Source organism: Anopheles nili, chromosome 3 (assembly GCF_943737925.1).
Source record: "Anopheles nili chromosome 3, idAnoNiliSN_F5_01, whole genome shotgun sequence".
NCBI classification, from domain to species: domain Eukaryota; kingdom Metazoa; phylum Arthropoda; class Insecta; order Diptera; family Culicidae; genus Anopheles; species Anopheles nili.
The window spans coordinates 20,030,839-20,051,388 of NC_071292.1; the positions used below are offsets into that span (position 1 = coordinate 20,030,839).

At 52.2% G+C, this 20,550-nt stretch overlaps 1 protein-coding gene across 1 annotated transcript in view; it reads left to right on the plus strand.

The window, feature by feature from the left end:
• Positions 1 to 20,285, plus strand: part of LOC128727476 (protein apterous-like) — a 53,470-nt gene extending 33,185 nt beyond the window's left edge. The window contains exons 5-8 of the mRNA XM_053821391.1: positions 12,985 to 13,158; positions 13,242 to 13,510; positions 19,752 to 19,948; positions 20,115 to 20,285. Coding sequence (XP_053677366.1) covers positions 12,985 to 13,158; positions 13,242 to 13,510; positions 19,752 to 19,948; positions 20,115 to 20,285 — 811 coding nt within the window. The remainder of the gene's footprint in view (positions 1 to 12,984; positions 13,159 to 13,241; positions 13,511 to 19,751; positions 19,949 to 20,114) is intronic.
• The last annotated feature ends 265 nt before the right edge of the window (positions 20,286 to 20,550 follow it).

The window sequence follows — 20,550 nt, forward strand, 5'->3', positions numbered from 1 at the left end:
TCGCTCCATGTGCCATCGCATAAATCTCCGTCGCCCAAAAGCAGCAAACGGCCATCCTTGGGCTCGTCCTGCCGATGCATCACGATCATCTAACCCCGGACCAAAGGGGGGGTTCCGAATGCGGGTGTCATTAATTGATGATTCAATCCAAGCGGGCTCCCTGGCCAAAAAAAAAATAATAATACAAAATATCCAGACCCGTTTCGATCACCGATCACCGGTGGTCCGATAAGCGCTCCCGAGTCCGACGAATCGCACCGGCCGTTTTTCTGCTGCTCCTGCGAAAAAAACCCGCACGAGGACACACATCGTTCAACAGCAGCGCGCGCGCGCGCGCAAAGTAGAGATTAGTGTTCGCAGATTAGGCGCTGACAGGAAATGGCTTCACTCCTTCGCCGGAGCGCTCTTTTTCGCCGTGCGATTTGTGGCCACAGTTTTGCTTTGCTGCCGTTTTCGGGTGCCCGGTCCTTGTGCGGCCCAGCAAGCGAGCTAAATCGGATATTTATTCAAATTTTCGTTTGTTTTTTTTTTTTTTTGGCTTCCCCTTCCAGTGCGTGGGGCAGGACGATAGTTTAGCGCGCTCGGCCAGCCAAAGATGGTGTATTAGAATTTATTAGGATTACTGCTGCCGCGTGGAATGCGCCGAGATATGCCCGAGATCTCGCGAATCGCCCGTTATCTTGGTAGCGAAATCTGCGGAAAAATGTCCCTCCTGTTCGGGTGACAGTGAGACAGAGAGAGTGTATGTGTGTGTGTGTGAGAGAGAGAGAGAGAGCGAAAGAGTTATCGACGTGAATCTCATTACCAGCCATTAACGGTGACTAAGAGTTATCACTTCTTTAGCTGGCTTTAGTCGTCTACCAGGGTGAGGTTTCGATTCCATCTCATCCACGAAGTAGGTCGCCGCTTAACCCTCGAGCCGTCGTTCTGTGGCCAGAATTCGGGCGCTCGCCTCCGGGCACGGACGCAAGGACCAAATGGGGGTTTTTATTCCCAGCCCCTGGCGGTCCTCGTCGGTATCCTGTCGGTTGTCCTAGAGGCGTTTGCCCGCCCATTCCGACGGTTCGCGCCAGGAGCCTGCCCTGTAAGGGTTTCCGTAGGTTTCACCCGGGTGACCCGAGCGTACGTGGGACCTCCTGCCGGGATAATGCGATGGTATCGGAAGCGCCAGTTGTTTGTGTGTGTGAGCAAGCTTGCTCGCGCGCGTCCGCTCGTCCTTCGAAACACGCGGTTGTCAATCAACCGTGGGTTTGGATTTTTTTTTTCGCTCGTTATTGTAGTGCATTGTTCCGTGTGCTCCTGGGTAGGGTTCGGTTCCGGTCTTCCGGACCCGGGCGAGGTGCCCAGCAGGGTGCTAAAGTTTGAGAACCAAAACCACCGTCAGGACGTGCGGTCCACCTGGGGGTCGATTGAATAAATTCGATAATTATGGTATTTGTTTAAGGATAAACAGTGTCACGCATGATTTCGGCAGGACGGAAGGTTTTCTCACTCCCCTTTCCAGTACGCGACCGGGTGTGTCTGTTTTCTACTGCATGGGAATCGAATTGGGTGTTGGGTCGTTTGGGTTTGGTCCGCAAACTACTCGCACACGGCGCGTTACAAGCATGTCCAAGAAATGGCTCAATCCGAAGCAATCGGCAACAAAGTGGTGTTGGTAGCGAGCCGCCGTGAAACCGGCTCCGGCGGTTCAGTCCACCGGATTTACAACCGCGCACCGGGATTTGGTGGCAAAAGCGAGACCGATGTTTTTTACGAGGCCCACCGGTGCCCCTATTTGGGTCATCATTCATATATTCCTCCTTGCGCTCCCGCTCATCGCTAGCTGGCGTCGCTGTCGTGTCCCTAACGAGGCGTCCGTGGGGCTTGTTGCAGTTGCATTATTTGCATAATCAGCACGTTTTTTTCCAGCCACCCCGCGGGGTGGGACAGCGATGGCAATAAAATGCACTCCATAAAACTCCACGCGCACGGAAGATGGGCCCGAAAATATCCTGCCCGTGGGACATGGGACAAGGAGATGCAGGCCGGCGCCATTCCTTCCATCCCGGAGGACGGTATTTCGAAATCGTAATCGGATATCTTGCGACCAGCGCGAACGTGATCCTTATCGGTGGGGGCTGGGTTTCGTTTGGCCGCCGGTAACATCCTCCCTTTTGTGCGTCCTAGAAGGACATGCCGGGGGTTGCTCGGACAATCGCGCACAACACGTGTAAATATATATCATCCGTTACGATCCGTTGGCTAACCAACTGCTGATGTCAGGCCGCTCGTACGATGAGAGCTTCTTGCAATGTTCTCCAGCTCACGGACCTGCATCTGCAGCAGCAGCAGCAGCAGTAGGGCTTAAGCTGGCTTATGATTTATGCCACCGTGTGCCCTTTCGGTCGCGCAACCACATGCGGGAGCTTTTTCAACCCCATTCGGTCACTTTTCCCGTTCACCAGCCCAATCTTTTGATCACAGATTGGCGCTGAATCATCGCTTCCCGCCTGCCATGGAAGGAATTGCACCAAACGTCGTCCGTTCGTTCGTCGTTTCGTGCACAGCACCGTTTGATGTCACGACAAGTCACGATCGGAATCCGGCCCCGTAGGCTTTCGGACGGAGGACGACCTTGCCACTCCTGCGGCCTTTCGCCGGTATCACATTTCCTTATCCTGCCAGCGAGCGAGCGCATGGAAATCACCCAATAAATTAGGGCGCCCGGTACGGGACCGAGCTGGTCGGGAGCTTTGCGAGACGAACGAGATCCCTGGCTGTAAATCAGCCATTTTACGTCGTCCCCGGGGCTTCACGGGTGTACGCGAATCGGCCACCATTCGGGGGTGCTTTTTGGGGAGACAAATCTGACTCTCAAATCACGGCCGGAAGGATCGACGAACCGATGCTCTGGTGGGGGCATTTAGAACGGTTCTGTGGGGCTAATTTATAATTCAATATAGCGTTCATTTTTATATCGACGCCGACGGTTGGGCGAGTGACATTTGCCGAATCGTTGTCGTTCGTTGTTGTTTATTCTGGCGCTGACGTTTTTAACAGATCGGTGCGTTTCGACAGGTTCATCGGCTTCTCGTGCGTCCTTTCGGAGGCTTGTTCGATCGGCAAAACGGATCGTAGCGGGTGAAAACATGGACATATATATACGCCTTTTCTCTCTCTCTCTCTCTCTCTCTCTCTCTCTCTCTCTCTCGTTCTTCCACATTTGTCTGGCCTTCTCGTGGTTCCCTCGAGACTTCTATGAGGCTGGCTTGTAGCCCGGGTTTGTGTCGTTTTAGTGAGTTGTTTAGCGTTTATCAGTCTTCCATCGGCATCAACATCGCAGCCCCCAGCAGCCACAGCAAACAGCAGTAACCAAACCCTCCTCCCTGTGTTCGGCTTCACCACCGGTGCGACAGATATCATCGGTATCGGTCTACACCATCGCGGGCGCGTCTCTGTTTTCCCTTCTTTTTTTTTTTGCTCCTTCATCCGCTCGGAGGTTTTCTTTCCATCTCGGAGATATGCTCGGGCTGGCAGCGAGCAGCCGTTTCTGGGCCTCTTGGCTATCGTTTTATAAGAAAATCAATAAAAAATATCTTAATTTTAGATCTCCCCCGAATACATTGGCCGGGGCGTTTGGGAAGTCGTTCCCGCTCGTCCGTGACCCACTCGCGCCGACGACCACTGTGGCCCACCGAACGGAGCCCGCTAATGGTGATTTGTGTTCGGGGCGCGCGTGGTCTCCAAAGCGCCCTGAGCCTCGAAGAGAAGAACCTAGCTCGAGGCTTTTGGAGACCAAGACGCTGGGAGATCGATGTGTGTTTTGCTGGACCTGCGACCGTGCCACGGTGGAAATTGCTCTGTGTGGTTATTTCTTTTGATTTTTTTTTTTGCTTTCCTAAGGGAACCGTTTAGGGAAATAATTTACGGTTATTATTGCGCGCGAGCGATCTACGGGCCCGCGAGCGATAAAACAAAACCAAACAACGACCAAAAAAAAAAGCGGACCACGAAATCTCGCGATCGCAACCAGAAGGTGTTTGGGTGGGGGATTTTGTGGTGTGTTTTGGTTTGTTTTTTTTTTTCGTTGTTGTGTGTTGTGTGTTTTTCCTAGCTCCAGAGCAAATGCGACCGATAGCATCTCGGGACATCTCGGCGTTCTTGTAACTAGTGAAACTGAAGCTTTTCAACCTTCCTGTAGGTCGAACGGTGCGGGTTTTAGCTTTCGTTCCGGGAAAGTCGCCTCATCGCCCGGCGTGGGAGATATTTGTTCACCTTCGCTCGAAAGTCCACCCCCAAAGCGGCCATGTAACGTGGAAACGGTCGTCTTGAGGAAACGCTGGAAAGCTTATGTTACAAGGTTAAGCTTCAGCCGTGATGAGCGGTCGTATTTTCTTGCGGCGACAAGAATATACCATACGACACGCGGTAAGATTTATTCGCATCTCAAACCGCTCGAAACCTTGCGTGTGGTGCTGGTGATGCGTGCGTTCGATAGTTTTCGTTTTTATCGTTTCGACGAGCTGCGCGAGTGGTGCAATTAATGCACCACCTTCGGTACCGTACCGGACCTTGGCCGGCGGGAGATTTACACCTGCCTTAGCTTGCGCGATTAATTTAAGCCGATTTTTAGTGGCTTTAATCGTGCGGCTTCTGCGTGCGCTCGTCGTTTAGAGGGTTGTAAATGGCGTCGGAAATGTGCGAGCACGCGCATTGATCTATAAATTTTGCCGCCGCTTTTGCGAATATGAGCTCACGCGCGCTTCGATGTCACCGTAAAGTTCGTTCCGATGGCGGATGAGTGTGATTTGCGACGGATTCCGGGGCCAACTCCGGCCAACGGTTGAGGTCATGGTTGTTTGGTGAAGGATTTTGGTGCATTCTTTTCAACCAGACCGCGGGACAATAACGAGTACCTTCTCGTAGTTCGAACCGCACTTCGGATGCATTAATGTCAACCGATCAAAGAAGGCCCTGTATTTTTAAGTGCCCGCGATCGTTTCGCGCAAGATTCATGTCGCGCTTCTCATCGTGCATTGCGGAGATGAGAAAATGAGAAACATCTCATCAATAAATGTACAACCTTTATAGTGCGATAGCGAGCTTTTAGTCGGTTTTGCTTCTTCAGCTACCGTCAGGAGGGACTTGATGCGCTATAAAAACGAACAAAAATACGAACAAAACGATCGTTTACGTTCTAGTGCAGTAGAATGTTAAGGCACCCGTAGGTTCGTGGAGGAATAGCGCGAAAAGAAAAAAAATACACAACCCACGGGTTCGCCCCGACGGGTTTGGGCGTTGTGCGACCATTTAAACGCATCTTGGGCACATTTCCGAAAGTCATAAAGCTTAAATTTACGACAAATAAATCATTCCTCGCGGAGGGAGAGAAATGGAGTGGAGTGTAGAGTAAAAAAAAAACTCACCTCGCTCGCACAAAACCTGCAGAATGAAAAACGAAAGAGAAACCCGAGCCGCAGAAGCCAGTCAGTTCTCTTTTCTTTTTCTTTTCTATCTGAACCCGTCCGTCCGTCAGTCAGAGTGGCTGTTACCCACTGGACGGGTTAGAATGGGTGGAAAAGCGCGAAAAAAGCAAAACCCACAGAAGACGACACTGGGAGGAGTGAGTGGTGGGTAGTGGGTGGTGGGTGGGTGGGGGTGGAACATGCGTACAAGTTGTTGGTCCGGCCTCGGTTCTCGGACGAGATCTCGGATCTTGCCCCGAAAAGCGTTTGTCGCCTTAACGCGCCCGAGCTCTTAGAGCCCCCGGAGGCCCGGGGTGTTTCCGAAACCGGAACGAATCCGAATGGAGTCTCCCGTTGCCCCCTCCCCCCTCCCCTACCCACTCACAGCGCCCCTGTCCGTCCCTTTTTCCGAATGGGATTATGATGAATGGCCGCGGCCGAGACATTCGTCTTCCGTGAACGGGTACATGATTTACGGATATCTCAATTTAGATATCATATTTTACAGTTCGCCACCCTTCTCTCCCATCGTCCAGTGAGATGGCCGGGTGGGGGGGGGGAGGGAGGCAGGGGGGAGGGGGGGAAGGACAGCGAGGGATGGAGGAATGATAAATTTCCTCGCGCAAGGTGGAGACCGCTCGGGCCGGCCCTGGTTTTAATGTTTTTTTTTAGCGATGTTCAGACCCGCGTACGATCTCTTGGGGATGGAAATTTGATCCCTTTACGTCGGTTTCGTCCGTGGGCTTGGCTCAATCTGCGCCCTCCCCTTCAGACGCACCGTGCGTCTCCACGACAAAAAGGGAACGTATCCTGGTTCCGTTCTCGACCTATCACGAGCCGCCCTTTTTTCGCGCGGACGAAAGCAACATTGGCCTCCCGGGAGGGGTTGTAATGTATAGATCGTGCCGATGCAAACGCTGCACCGGTTGCAAAATTTCCCTGCTGGAACGGGGAGGCTAAAAACTCGCGCGGTGGCCAAATCGGTTTCCTACGAAAACGGCGACATGTGCAGCGTATAAATCATTGCGCGAACTAAACGCGGGAGACCAAAATGGGCCCGCAAATGTGCCAGACATAACATGCCACAGGATGGCACCGAAAAATGATGAAACCACGAATCAGCCAAAGCCCGCTCGAGGGGAGGCGATTTAGTGGCGTGTTCCCAGAATCAGAGCAAATTTTTCATCCGAATAACAAATAAAAATGCCATTCCTTGTTGCCGTGCCGTTGGGCGCTGTTGGCGTCACATTCTTGCGATCGAGGCCTTGCTGACGGATGGCGGCTGATGGTGGATCGTTGCTTATGAGTGGAGTAGCGTTTAAGGATGCTTCATTTTTCACGCCCGAGACCTCCGGGTTTTTTTTGTTGTTGTGGAGCCTGCTTTGGGACGAGCGAGCGATACACGACAATCGTTTAATGTGGCGTGGAGGTTTGTTTTTGCTGCTCGCTACTGCCCGGTCTAATGGCTTCACGCGCCGGTGCGGTTGCGCGAAAGGATAAATGTGCACCCATAAAAGGGAAGCGAGTGAGGATCACTTATTGAGCTGGGGTCGCTTTATGGTTGGAACGTTGCAAAATGGGTGCTTGCGAAAGTGATTGGCCATAAATCTGTCGGCGCTTTGGGTTGTTTCAAGGTTCGAATGCTGTACTCCTGCTGAAATAAATGCTTCTTAAATCAAACAGCATGTTCAATGCAACAAGCACGAGTAAAGCAAACAGTTTCGCTTACCGATGAGCTGAGCTAAATTAACACGGCTTTTAAAATGCATTTCCCTTGCTATTCTTCATTGAGGAAATATATAATCAGCACAGTGCATTGTCTGCCTGCTCCGCAGTACGGCTGTTCCGCGAACGGGGAATTTTCCGCACTCGGAAAACGCCACCCTACGCTCAACAATAGGCCGCGCACATGCTAATGAGTCGCATCGAAACGGCGCTTCCGTGGAATTTTGTCGGCATACCCACGATCCTCAAAAAAAAACGGCACAAACAAGCCAAAGCAGCCCTTCGGCGATGATTTTAGAGATACATTTCGGGTGTGCACGCATTCCTGTTGTGTGTGTTGCCGCTGCCTTCATTCCCGGGAGATAATTTAACCGAAAAATTGGCCCCATGACGGCGGTGTCGGCATGCGTAACAATTGCGACGAAATTCACCGGAAAACTCGTACCAAACCAACCGACCCGACCGACCCGACCGACCCGACCGACCCGACTGGCGGCAAACGCAGTGAGCCACGAAATGTGTTACGCCTGTGACGCAGAGCGCAGTTTCCGGCGGTTCGCGACAGGCGATTGTCAAAATATGACGTGCAAAATGCAAATGCACCCATGCGTGTGGGAAGCCGATCGGCGGTCCCGGCCGCCCGCTGGTGTTGCCATTTTGTGCGAAAACCCTTGCTTTTCCCGGGTTCGGGCTGTTAATGCGCTTTACCGCCCGTTGCGCCAACGAGGGTAATGAAACAATGCGCTAAACGAGAAGGCGTGTGGGCTTCGGTAAAGAGGCCCACAGTCAAATGTTTGCACTTGCGCTCCAAAATCGTTGGGACCGTTCTGGGCTTGGTCTCTTGCGCTTGCGGTAGATTTCTGACCGCGAGACGATTAATCTTGCCGGTTTTGGAGGCAACTTTGCTGCTCCCGAGACTGCTTCAACCTCACGCGCCCGAGAAACGAGAACGATTTTGACAGGTTTCCGTCGCGTACAACGCGCGCGCTAGTCAAAACAGCATGAAACGGGTGCACACGGGTGCCTGGGGTTGGGGTTACAAAAAAAAACAAACATACATACAAAAAAATGGAAAAGGAAAAAACAGTGCTCCAGAGCTATAGCAGACCGCGTCGGTTGCCACCTTGAATGGAGCGATCGCGTCCGATCACGTGGGAGAGAGAGAGAGACACGAAGGAAGGCAGGGAATGACTCCCCCGAAAGAATAAGAGAGAGAAAAAGAAAAAAAACAAACAAATACGTAAACAAAACACTGGCACAAGTGGCCGCGGCAGAAAAGAGTTGAAAATTGAAAAATTATGTAAATTAAATGTTAATTTTATTTAATCAACGGGTAATTTATGAATATTTGAAAAATTTGAATAAGATCGACGAACGAGGTGGAGGTGAGAAAGCGAGAGAGAGTGAGAGAGAGAGAGGAATGCGGGTGGGATGATGGTGAAAAAAGGGATAAAGAGAGTAGAACAAACAAAAAATCGCGTACCCCCATCGTTCGAGGTTTCCACACGCGGAAGGTGTCGCGCTGGTCCAAAACCCCCTGAAGGAAGTTTCGTTTTTCCTTACGCTATGTGAGTGGCCGGCCAAAGACAACAAAAAAAAAGGCTTGCCTCTTGTCGAGAGCAGATCCGGAGCAATCGCTTTGGTCGAAAAATATACGAGGACAGCGCGATACTACTCATTTGTATGCTGAGCTTTTAATAAAGATAAGAACGAAAACGAGAAATGGCTTCCAGTGAGGACCATTCCCGGTGGGGATGTGTGTGTTTTTTTTCTCTTTCTCTCTCTCTGTCTCTCTCTCTCTCTCTCTTCTCCGCTGTCCATTTGCTTGTTAGCTTCATTTTGCTTCCCGTTTCGGGGGTAGTTTTTCGTGGCCGCGTTCTGGAACTTGCGCCTGCTCGTTGGTGGCATCGGGGCCGTTTTTTTCTTCCTCCAAGTTTCTGTTTTTTTTTCAGGGGTTTGGGAAAGTAAATGGCTCTGTTAGGAACCGTGCGGTTTGCATCTGCACAAGGTCCCGGATCCCGAAACAGACCGCGAGGAGATCTCCCGCGAAAACCCCAACGCGGGTGCTAAGTGGGTCAATTAATTTTTTCCGACACGGACCAATTTATAACCCTCCTCCCGCTTGTTGTACTTTTGCGTGCGTGCCTTCGCTGCTGGGAGCTATCGATAAAGTGTCAAACTTAATATACGCACGCGGGGATTCGAGCCCGAGAGTTGGACGACGTTTTTCCTGGTTCTATCGGTGGCGATAAACCGCGCGAAGCTCATCCAGGCTCGCGCTCACACTATCGTTATTCAGTAGAGGTATGAGGCTTTCCGGGAGGCTTTCCGTGTGTTGTGGGAAGCCTGCAGCTGGCAACGAGGATCTTGCTTTATCGTGCTGTCAGTCGAACCGGCGGATTATCACCTTCCGTACGATTGATGGCGGGTGTAAAGCAAAGAAAAACGAGAGCAACATTTGTGGAGGTTGTGCTGAGCGTGTCGGAAAGGAACGAAAGCGTCCTGAACGAGCAGAGAACTCAACTGACGGGATCAAAAAAGAACCTGTTACCTTCGAGAAGCTCCCAAAAGGCAGAATGATCGCCATCGGGGGGCGGCGATCGGTGAATCAGCGTGGGCCATTTTATCTTCCCAAGCTGGTCTGGAAGTCGAAATGAGACGCGTTAACAAACGTTGTTTCAAGCCGAGGTGGGAATTCGTTAGGCAAACAGATCGTACTCCAAACATGGTAGCAACGCAGCGGTGAGTTGCTTTCCGAGATTTCGAAGATCGCAATTGAACGAGACATGTTTGAGCGGGGCGTGCTAGAATTTAACCACCGGAACTAGAACCCGTGGGGGAAAAATCAACAAGCCGCCATTCGGTGCGGTGCCTATTAAAAAAACCCATGTTAATTGTCCCCCATGGAGCATTCGGAGCCCGTTTGAAAAGATGCACTTTTGCTGTACTTGCTTGCTTTTTTTTAACAGACAACCGTTGAAAATCGATTCGTGAGGGTAATTTTGTGCCCACTGTAGGTTTTTGAACGTCAATTGTGCATAATAATTGATGACCCGCTCGGATAATCGCACGATGATCAGACGATGAAGAGGACAGAATGAAGAAAAAAAAACGACAAAATTATTGAAAATAGACTTCCCCAAACGTGTCAGATGCTGTCACACGCGTCTAGCCGGGGTGGTTTTTCTCACCCATGAATTAACGAGGCCAAACCAGACCAAGCCCCACGGCTGGCAGATTTATGAATGAACCGTGTCCCCGGTGATCCCTGCGATCGCAAACGCTAGACCGATATCGCCCGGCTGCCTTTTGTCGTCATGATCGCGTGACCGTTTGCGACTTGAGGTTTCCCGGCCTTTTGGCGCTTCTTTGCGCCCTTTAGCCAGCGCTCGCCCGCTCTCAACAGCTCCCCGAGCAGCCCGAGTGGGGTCGTAAATTAGGAAATTTGTTAGCCATCAGGTCGGGTTTCCCAGCGAACCGGCGCTGTAGGGGGGGTTGCCGCGCGCTGCCTGGCAGGAAGCTGCCGAGCGGATCGAATTCCGCGATGGGGACCGCAAGTTATGAGTTATGGACCCGGGCGACGTATTCGCACGCCGTTCGCTTGTCCCCAAAGTCGTTGACGCATCCGCGGGAGCCTGTTCGAGTTGGATGAGAGGGGGGAGGAGTGTGGGGGGTGGGGGTGGGAGGGGTTAAAGGGTGAAGAGACAGGGAACGGCGGGAACGGCGTATCGTAAACGAATGCCCAGCTCAGCAGGTGATGGATAAATTTAGGATCAACATTTACGCGTACGGCACCTTCGGATATTCCCCCGTATGTGTGTGTGTATGTGTGTATGTGTGTGTCCGTTTTTTTTTTTTAAATGTTACCTTCTCCTCATCGCAACTCACAAACCGATTGGGGTCCCTGATTTGGGCCGCCGTTCTTGAGTTGCGAAGTTTTTTTCCGTTCTCTCTCTCCCTCTCTCTTTCTCTCTTTCTCCCGATATCACTCTGTCTCCTACTTCTTTCCTTCGCAATCCCTCCCAAAGGGAGGAGGGAGTTGCGTTGGATGCGATATTATTGAAATTTTTACGATCCACAAACAAAACATTAAGTACCCCATATAAGCCTGCTAAAGAGCCAGCGAGCGATAACAGTAAAACCCAATATTTTATGTCTCTATTTATGAATATCTCGCCCCCGGCCCAGCCCCGGGTTGGCCTTTTCTTTACCTCCCCCCGGAGGTGCTCGGCAATTTAGCGCCGTTAGTCAACCTGCAGCCTCCAGCTTCGCGAGGCACCATTTTGTGTGCCTGCGCCTTCGCTGCGCTTGTTGAGCTGCGAAACCTGCACCATGTCGCGGAGTCATCAGATCAGAACCTCGCACGGAAGGAATGTGCATATAGCGTTGCGATCTGCGGCCGGAGCAGCAGTAGGAATACACCTCACTGCTCGCACTGCAGGTGCACGATGCCGCGGACCCCAAGCGGGCGGGCTGCATGGTGGGCAATTTTATAGGAATATAGATTAAATCATAAGATCATAAAATCAGCTTCCCCGGCGTGACTGGGCACCCGCGGGGCCATGTCCGTCAGCCTAGCGGTGTGGTTGGGAGGGAACCTGCGTTAACGTTGCCCGTTGGCGTCGTGGGCTCAGGAAAACATAAACTTTGGAATAAAATTTCCCTCGTAAAAACGCGGCATCCAGCGGCGAGCGGGCCCGCTTTCGGGGTGCCGTCTGCTCCGAGAGGTGGACGTCCGGAGAACGTCCAGAGGACGGTTACGCACCTTGCGCGATGGTGTCCGCTGGTTGTGGGTTGACTTTATGGTACGTGATTGCTGGTGAAGTGTCCTTTTTTCGAATGGGCAGGTAAGGCTGGTTGTTGGCGGGCACGTAACGGTTAGTTGGCTTGGGTTTTGTAAGCGAAAACCCTCCGAGTGGCGTGTGTAAACGAACGCAAATGTCAAATCAGGTGACAGGTAGTAAACGCGCCGCATACTAGATTAGTATAACAGCTCGATGTGAGACAACTGTTATACTCCTGCATTATCATTATCGTTAATCATGAGAAAATGAGCCAATGCAGTTTAACAGAAAGGGGACAAAAAAACTACGGAAATCCATAAATTGTCCCATTCTCAATTCGTTCCCTTTTGTCACTCCGATGGTTTCCTGCACGTGATGCAGGCGCCATCTTTCTGGGGCTTAAACGGAACTGTAAGGCACCCAAAAAATTCACCGCCCATGAATTTTTTCCCCGCCCGAGCGACATCCATAACTCACCTCCTGCCGCCGATGACGACGACGACGACGTGGCTTTAGTTCTGGATCCGTGCGCACGACAAGGCGACCCGGTCGCGCATCGATGATCGCAATGTGATCGCGTTCTCGCGCGCCCTCGTAGGCAAATGATAGAGAAAAGAAGATAAGGAAAAGGAAAGGAAAACAAGAAGCAAAAGCCTCCGGTCGGGGCGCAGCGGAAAAACGCCGTCTGTACCCGCCCACGACATAAATTTCGAACGTTCCGTTTTTCCACCGAACTGGAACGGTTCATCTTTTCTTGTTTTGTTGCTGTTGGGTTCTGGCGCTTGACAGTGCCGTCGGGAATTCCAGGAACTGCTGCTTCGACCTCAACGCCGGTGGGCTCTCACTCCACGCCCGAAACGCAAAGGACACTTGTTGGCGAGGCGCGTAATACGAGTCCCGCTCGTTCGGGAAAACCTGCTTAAAGCAAAGATTAATGATCAACCGGCAAACGTGAGCCGGAAAAGCGCCGACCTCCCCGATACGGCACGGTTAATAAATGTCATTTTTTTTTCCTCCTCTTTCCACAGGGTATTCGGGTCGCGGCGGTGCTCCAAGTGCCTGGCGTCGATTAGTTCCTCCGAGCTGGTGATGCGCGCCCGGCACCTGGTCTTCCACATACGCTGCTTTTCCTGCGCCGTCTGCAACACCCCACTCACGAAGGGCGACCACTATACGATACGGGATTCGGCCGTCTTCTGCCGGTAAGTGCACCTGACCCTTGGGCCTCGAATGTTCCCCCCCCCCCTCCTAACCGACGTCTAACCCTGCTTAACGCTTCTTCCAGATCACACATCGAACTGCCGTTGGATGCGGCCACAACACCACTGACCGGGATGCCTATGCCCGGGTGTCCTTATCAGGGCCCGTACGGGACCTCCCCGGGGGCACCCCTCAGTCCGAGTGATTCGACCGCGAGTGGGGGTGGTGGAAAGCTGAACCCCGCCACCTACTACCCACCGCACGGTGTCACGGGGCTGCCACAGCAACCGCGCCAAAAAGGACGCCCCCGGAAGCGGAAGCCCAAAGACATCGAAGCCATGACGGCTAGTCTCGGTAAGTGTCGCTATCGGGTCGGTTGTTGAACTCATTCAATCACACGCACACACACACGCGCGCACGCATGTTACATTGTTTGATAACGATCGCGTACGTTTGAATTTCGCAAAACGAAAAACAAAAAACAAAAAACGCGCGCACGCGAAGAAGGCACAAGCAACATTCAAAGGCTGAGTTATGAATTTATGATCAGCTTCCACAACAGCATAGGGGCGGTTTAGAGAGTAGGTTCCCGGGTTGCGGTCGTGGTTGCGGTAGACACTAGAGCAGTTTGTAATACAGTTGTTCCACGCGGTGGGCCACGCAGTTGCATGTCGGTTGGTTTCGACTCCACGCCATCACTCCTAGGAGCTCATTTCCAGTGATCGCGTGCGTGTGTATGTGTGTGTGTGGCCCCGGGGGTTGTTCTTTATTTTCCTCCTCCGAGGGTTGCCTTCCAACTGCGGCTGGGTTTAGCACGAGATAAGCCACCGAGCCCGAGTCTAGAGCGGCGACCGTGTGGCTGTTCGCACGCCTTCCCTTACGCCTGGTTCGGTGGAAATTTATGACGCTCTTCGAAGGATCTCTTCCCCAGGGTGGTGGGTGGAGGGAATTCTCCACTCCCTCCCTTCCCAATTCATCCACCCTGCCACCGTGGCAGTGACGGGGCGCCGGGGTGACAGAAATAAATAAATATTTAGTATGTAACGTTTGTGTGCGACGTGATGAACGGTGCTGATACGCCCGAGAAGCGTTCTCTTTGCGTGTTTTGTTTTTCCTTTTTTTTTGTTTCATGCACTCACGATCGCGCGCGTGCAATAAAAAAGACAGAAGGAGACAAGAAAAGCCGCCTTCCCGTTTCGCAAAACCCCACCGCCGGCTCACCGATGGCTATCGTTGTAATTGCTTCGGTGAGCTTTTGCTACCGCGAAAACGGGACGACCCACACGAGGGGTCACCAAACGGGAAGGGTCTGTGGCTTTTAATCTGCTCCCCGGTTCGTTTTCGCCAGATATTGCTTTATGCGTTTGCGATGTTCCCGCGCATAGGATCCCTCTCTCTCTCTGGGTCGCGCTGGATAGTGGTTATTGTTTGCGATTATAATTTCGCAAAAAACAGCTCACCGATGCAGGCAGATATCCCGGTGGTCGGTGGTCGGTTCGTATGTGGTGTTTCTCGAGCTCTGGAGTGACAGGTCATGTTGAGGAATGTTGTTGCCGGGCAGGATCGGCTGACCAGGGAAAAAGCGAGCGCATTCGAGCGGAACGCGCCGTAGCAAATTCACATGGGCATGATTAATGTGCGCCGATTCGGTTGCTGCGATAGCGGTCACCGAAAGGCTTTCGAAAAACGCCCAGAAGAGGGGCGTTATATTAGAACTCGGAAACTAGATCGCTTGCGGACGCGCGTGCGTGATGGTATTATTTAAGGTCGATTTCCTGGCACCCACGGTCCTAAGAAGCCCTTCGAGCTTCTTCAACAAAGCGCCATGTTTCGTGTGCTAATGATGCACAATTTACGAACGATCGGTTTCGGTGTTTCGTTGGGCGCCGTTTGCATGTCGAGATCTTCCTCGAAAGCTCCAGCTCCAGGGGTGTTCCTTTCGTGGGGGCGACGGGAGAATGAAAAGGCCCTCCACCATAATGAGGGAGCCACCGGTAGCTTAATTGGGCGTGATTTGATGGGTTTCGAAGGACGCACGCTGTCGGTTTCCGGCCCTCCGGGAGATCGCTTTCGATCGCTGCGAGATGTCCCGGAAATGGCTTCCGTGTGTTGGGACGAGGAACTTTGCTTTCCGAGAATCCTCGAGCACGGTTCTAACCATCCCCTATCGGAGGGTGGAAATCACGCAACGACGCTTTTGTTTGTGATGTCTATTAGAGATCATCTCGGTAGGAATTAGGACCCGACCCGGCTACCGGGATGGGAAGAGGCCCGGTTTTTGTGTGTGTGTGTTTCAAACGTGTTGTTTTACTTCTACCCAGTTCCGGGAAACCGAGGAACCTTCTGCCAGGGCGTTTTCCGGCGGCTTTCGGGGCAGACCTTCTCTTATCTCTATTAGCACTCGTTCGCTCGCAACAACGCGCGCGATGAAAATCGTAGACAAATGCGACCTGCCGGCATGAAGGGTTCCAAAGCAAGGCCGTCTCTCGCTTCTCGAGGTCGCACCTTTTCCATCCCCGGGGTTAGGAGCGTTTTGTGTGTGTGTGTGTGTGTGCTCCTCTCGATTATATGGCCCTTCCGTTGGAAGATGCTCCCGCGGCAAAACCAAGCACTGTCTCTCCCTGCGAGTGCGCCCCGTCAGCGCACATCGCTCCCCGCTCATAAAGGCCGTAAAGAAGTCGAAAAGTTAATAAACATATCATAAAGCTGGAGATTGTAAAAGGTCGCTGGTTCAATAAAAGCGCCCGGTTCGGGTGAGCCTCCCGTGGTTGAGAACGCACGCCCGGTAAGATGACCTATCGACCGGTTCGAAGGACCGAGGGCGAGATTCTTATCGGATGGCTCTCTCTCTTTTTTTTTGTTTTTGTGCGTGTTTTCGAGCCCTGTTCCATCTGCCCCCGAGGGCCCGTTTGTCGTCATCTGGTGGTGCTAGACGGTCGGATTGGATTACTGGCGTGCGGGTTAATTTATGATCGCACCAGTTGCTTTCCCAGCGCGCACGGAAAAACTCCCCGGGAACCGGGATGACCTGGATTTCGAGCGGACGACCGGCGTTTTTTGGGATGATCGTGTGCGTGTGCTCTATATTGTGTCGCTTTGGTTGGCTTCTAATCGCGCGGCCCGAGTGATATTGAGCTGTAACGTGATCCGACCGTGATCCTCGCTGGCCATCGATTTTCGGGTGGAAATAAGGAAGAGAGAGAGAGAGAGAGAGAAAACACAACGCCAGCATCAAGATAGATTAATTTATCGCTTTATGAGTCTCGGAGCCGTACCGGAGAACGGTTAAGGGCTTATCGTGGCGGCCATTTCATAACCTTACGGCGGCTGGTGGGAAAAGAAAAAGGATTTCACGTACTGATAACGCCATCTCGCGATCGAGCGTGATCCTGCGTGATGTTTAAGGGGACGATTTTCCACTCCAAAAGGTGCTTTTAAAAAAAGATATTACATATTTATTTAACGTTCGCTTTACGATCAGGTCACGATCTGCCGAACTGCCACTAGCGGTTACAAACTTTTGTGGCCAAAAATTCCGCTGCTTCTTCGCCACCAAACGGACACTAAATCGCGTCCCGCGGTTCAATTTCAACCTACATGCCCGCGGGCAAGAGCGTTCTATAAAATCTACTCCGTCTTTTTTTTTTTTATTGTTATGTGCGCGCGGCTTTACGATCCCCTTTATGATCTGCGCACCACCGATTGGCGGGTCGGCGCTAAACATGTTAATAACTACCTTCAACAGTTTACCCAGACGCTGGTCGGCCGGGCACAAAAGGATTTCGATTTCGATTGGTTCCAAGGACTCGCCGGACGCCGGCTTTTGAACCTGTTTGCGGTGCTGCGAGCACGAGAAAGCCCAAGAGAGCGAGAGAAAAAAGGAAAAACTCCCCAAACGGTCTGTTTGCGCATCTCCATCGCGTCCATCGGCGAGCAGTCTCCGGTGGAGGGTTTGTGTGTGTGTGTGTGTGTGTGTGTGTCAATGTTTAATGTTTGCACCGCCAACAACTGCCCCCGGGGCGGCTGCTCAAAGCACAACCCTTGCGGGTGCATATCCTGTTTCTGGAGGGGTTGAAAAAGAAGGAAGCCCACGAGAAAAACAGGTTGTTCAAATCGACAATCGGGCCGGTATTGATGGCACAAAAAAGGGGTCTGGTCCATTGTTTTTCGTAATGATTAACGACTCCACTGAGGTCCCTTCGGGGATCGTGGACTCAACGCGGACTCCATAAACTACTGCGGGGTGTTTGCATTCGGCCAGCGACTGACTGACTGAAGGGATACACTTTGGATGGGTGCATCGAATCGGGAATCGGGTAACCGTGTTACTCGCTGCCGCCGCCACCGATGACGAACCGGTTTTGAAACCGCCTGTGTGTGTGTGTTTTTTCTTTTGTTTAATCAGCGAGCTCCTCCTTCTCAGCGCCGGAAGACATCTTGCCGGAAGACATTTCTGAGCTGGCGATCTTTGCTTTTGCTCGACGAACTCGCCCGTTGATGATGGCGCTATCGATCGGCCACGTTGCTAGCGGCTTTATTATCAACCTTCAAGCAGCCTTTTAAACTGCCTGCTGGTGCTTGAAAAAAGGATCTGCCTCTTGACCGCGAGGAACATTGATCTAATTTTCTCCACCCACACAACGGATCGCTTTTTTGGCGGGAAGCGTTCCAAGCCCTCTGCAGGCCATGCGTTCAAGCTTTAATTACGCACCTTCTGTTGATGTTCTTTCCCTTTTTTCTTATTTTCTGACCGCTTCCCTTGCTCTTCTAAAGGCCCCCGAAAGAAACATAAACCTACCCATCGAAGCACCCGAGGGGGCCTTCGATAAAAAACAGAAGCTCATAACGTCGGCTTCCAAAGTACGCCCTCCGGTGGTGGATGTTGTCGGCTGCGGCCTTTTTTCCGTTTCCGTGGCCATGGTCCGTCATTGTGTTGTTTTTTCTTCTTCACCCTACCTCCTCGCCACCTTCTTCCTCCTCGTTTCTATTGATTTGACATCTCAAGGCGCCAACGGACGGCGCTGGGGGTGATGATCAGCAAAAGGGGTTTGCAAAAGGAAGCCACGATCGTGTGGAGAAGGACGGTGCGGGGGCTTTGAATCAATCCGAGCACAGCAGCATGTGCCACGAGGAAAAATCGCCCTGACCAACGCAATCGCCGCCACCGAAAAACAGTATCATTGTCTGATGGCGAGCCGGGCGTCAGAACTAGAGCCAAGAAGGGCCACTCGAACCCGGTCATTATGCGCCCTCAGTGCCCGGGGTTTCCTTCATCTCTGCCCTTCAGAGCCAGGTTCGAAATGGCTACTGGTTGGAATGAGGAGGAGGAGGAAAAAAGAGTGAGCGAGAGAGAAAGAGAGAGAGAGAAGCGGTCTGATTCGAGCGCAAAAATGCGCGTGGTATAATTCTAATAGTCTCGATCGGTTGGTTCGGTTGATCGGTCTGTAATTTGTCTGAGACGACGGCTGACGCTAGACGGTCTAAAGGGATGGTGGAGCTACCGTGGAAGTGGCTAAGGCGTGTTTCGATCGCATCCACCCACTCACCGTGCGTACGATGTTGATACCCAACAAAAGGGCTCCGGGTTTTTGCGCAACATGAAGTTAGCCCCGTGTTTGCTCGAGTCGAGCGGGCTGCCTCCAAAAACGAAAGTTGGTGGGTGAAAAAGTGAACCCAATTTTAAGGACGGGTTTGCTAAACAAACACCAGCTAGAAGAAGAGAGGGAGGGGGGGGAGGGGAAACCAACCCCACGAAAAGACCCTACCGAAGCGTGGGAACAACCGCCTAGAACCTCGATCGCCCTCGGGCTTGGGCGAATGTTTTACGAGTAACGCGCGTTGTAAACATTCATCGGTAAAGGGGAGTTTTCTTTACGTGCACGCAGGCTTCTTACATGGGCCGTTTTGTGGGGCTCTCTTTCTCTCATTAAGACCCCCTTGGTGAAGGTCTTACTTCACTTGTTGCTGCGTAAGTTTCACCTGTTGTTGCCTTCTCGTTAGGGCGCACTTGCGTCACTCGGGAGGAGTTTGGTGGCTTTTTGACGACCTTCGGGTGAGATTTGATGTCCCCGTTTGGTTTTTTTTGTCACTCACCACCCCTCAACCAGCATCTTTTCTCTCTATCTCTCTCTTTCGTTTTTTCCGGCTTCCGAGAAACGTTCACGACGGTCAGACATTTCTCCACCGCTCGAGGACGTTCTCGGCCGGTGAGATGTCGCCGATAAAGACATCGGGGGGTTTTTGTTTTACGATTATTAGGTACTTCGCTTGGTGCCCCGGTTTACCTTGGCCTCCGGGCGGGAAAGAGGGAGCCCGTTCCGAGCAACCTTCAAGGGTTGGTTTGGATCGCAGCATCCAGCTTCCTGTCTCGCTTGAAACCACGTCCGTGCGTCCGTTTTATGGCGTCCGAACGGATGAAAGACGTGCCTTGTGGGGGTTTTAGATGGCCAATGGTCAAGCCACAGCGAAGAAACCACACCTAACCTTTACATCTACCGACGTGCTGGGTTGGCCTGGAGTTGCTTCAAAATTTAGAGAAATCATTCACCTAATCTTTTCTGCGTGTGTTTTTGTCTCTTTTTTTTTCTACCAACAGACCTAAACACCGAATATCTCGATCTGGGCTTCAGCCGGGGGTTGGGTTCATCATCGCGAGCCAAACGGATGCGAACGTCCTTCAAACACCACCAGCTTCGCACGATGAAGTCCTACTTCGCCATCAACCACAACCCGGACGCGAAGGACCTCAAGCAGCTGTCCCAAAAGACGGGCCTGCCAAAGCGCGTGTTGCAGGTGAGTTCCGGGACATCTTTCACTTTCCCTCTTTCTCGTGCTCGCTCTCTCTCACACGCTGTCTCGAGAAAATTCCAGTATCGCACCAACACTGATCAAATCCCCCCCTTTTCTGGGTGTCTTGTTTTTTTTCTTCTTTCTGTTTCCTGCACACTCCCAATTCCAGGTTTGGTTCCAGAACGCACGCGCAAAATGGCGCCGGATGATGATGAAGCAGGAGGGCAAAATCATCGACTCGGACAAGGGCGACGGTTCGCTCGATCTGGACGGTTACGTTTCGCACAGCCCCGGCTCGTACATCATGGGCGGCCCGGGCAGTCCGTCCTCGCTCGACTAGCAACACTCGCAGTCGCGTATGCAGTGGCAAGTGCATCTGCGGCGCTGGATTCGCCGGCTGTTGGGCGGTGGTACCGGTGGTGGTGGTGGTGGTGGTCCGGTGGTGAAGTGAGACGCCGTTCGTCGGTTCCCCAAATCAGGCGTGATGTGGCTCCAACACCCACACAGGGTGGTGCACATTGTTTCTTTCCTTTTCATCCTGGGACGCCTTCAGCGTGTTTGTAAAAATGGCCGAGAGGTGGCTCAAAAAAACCCGTAATCTCCTC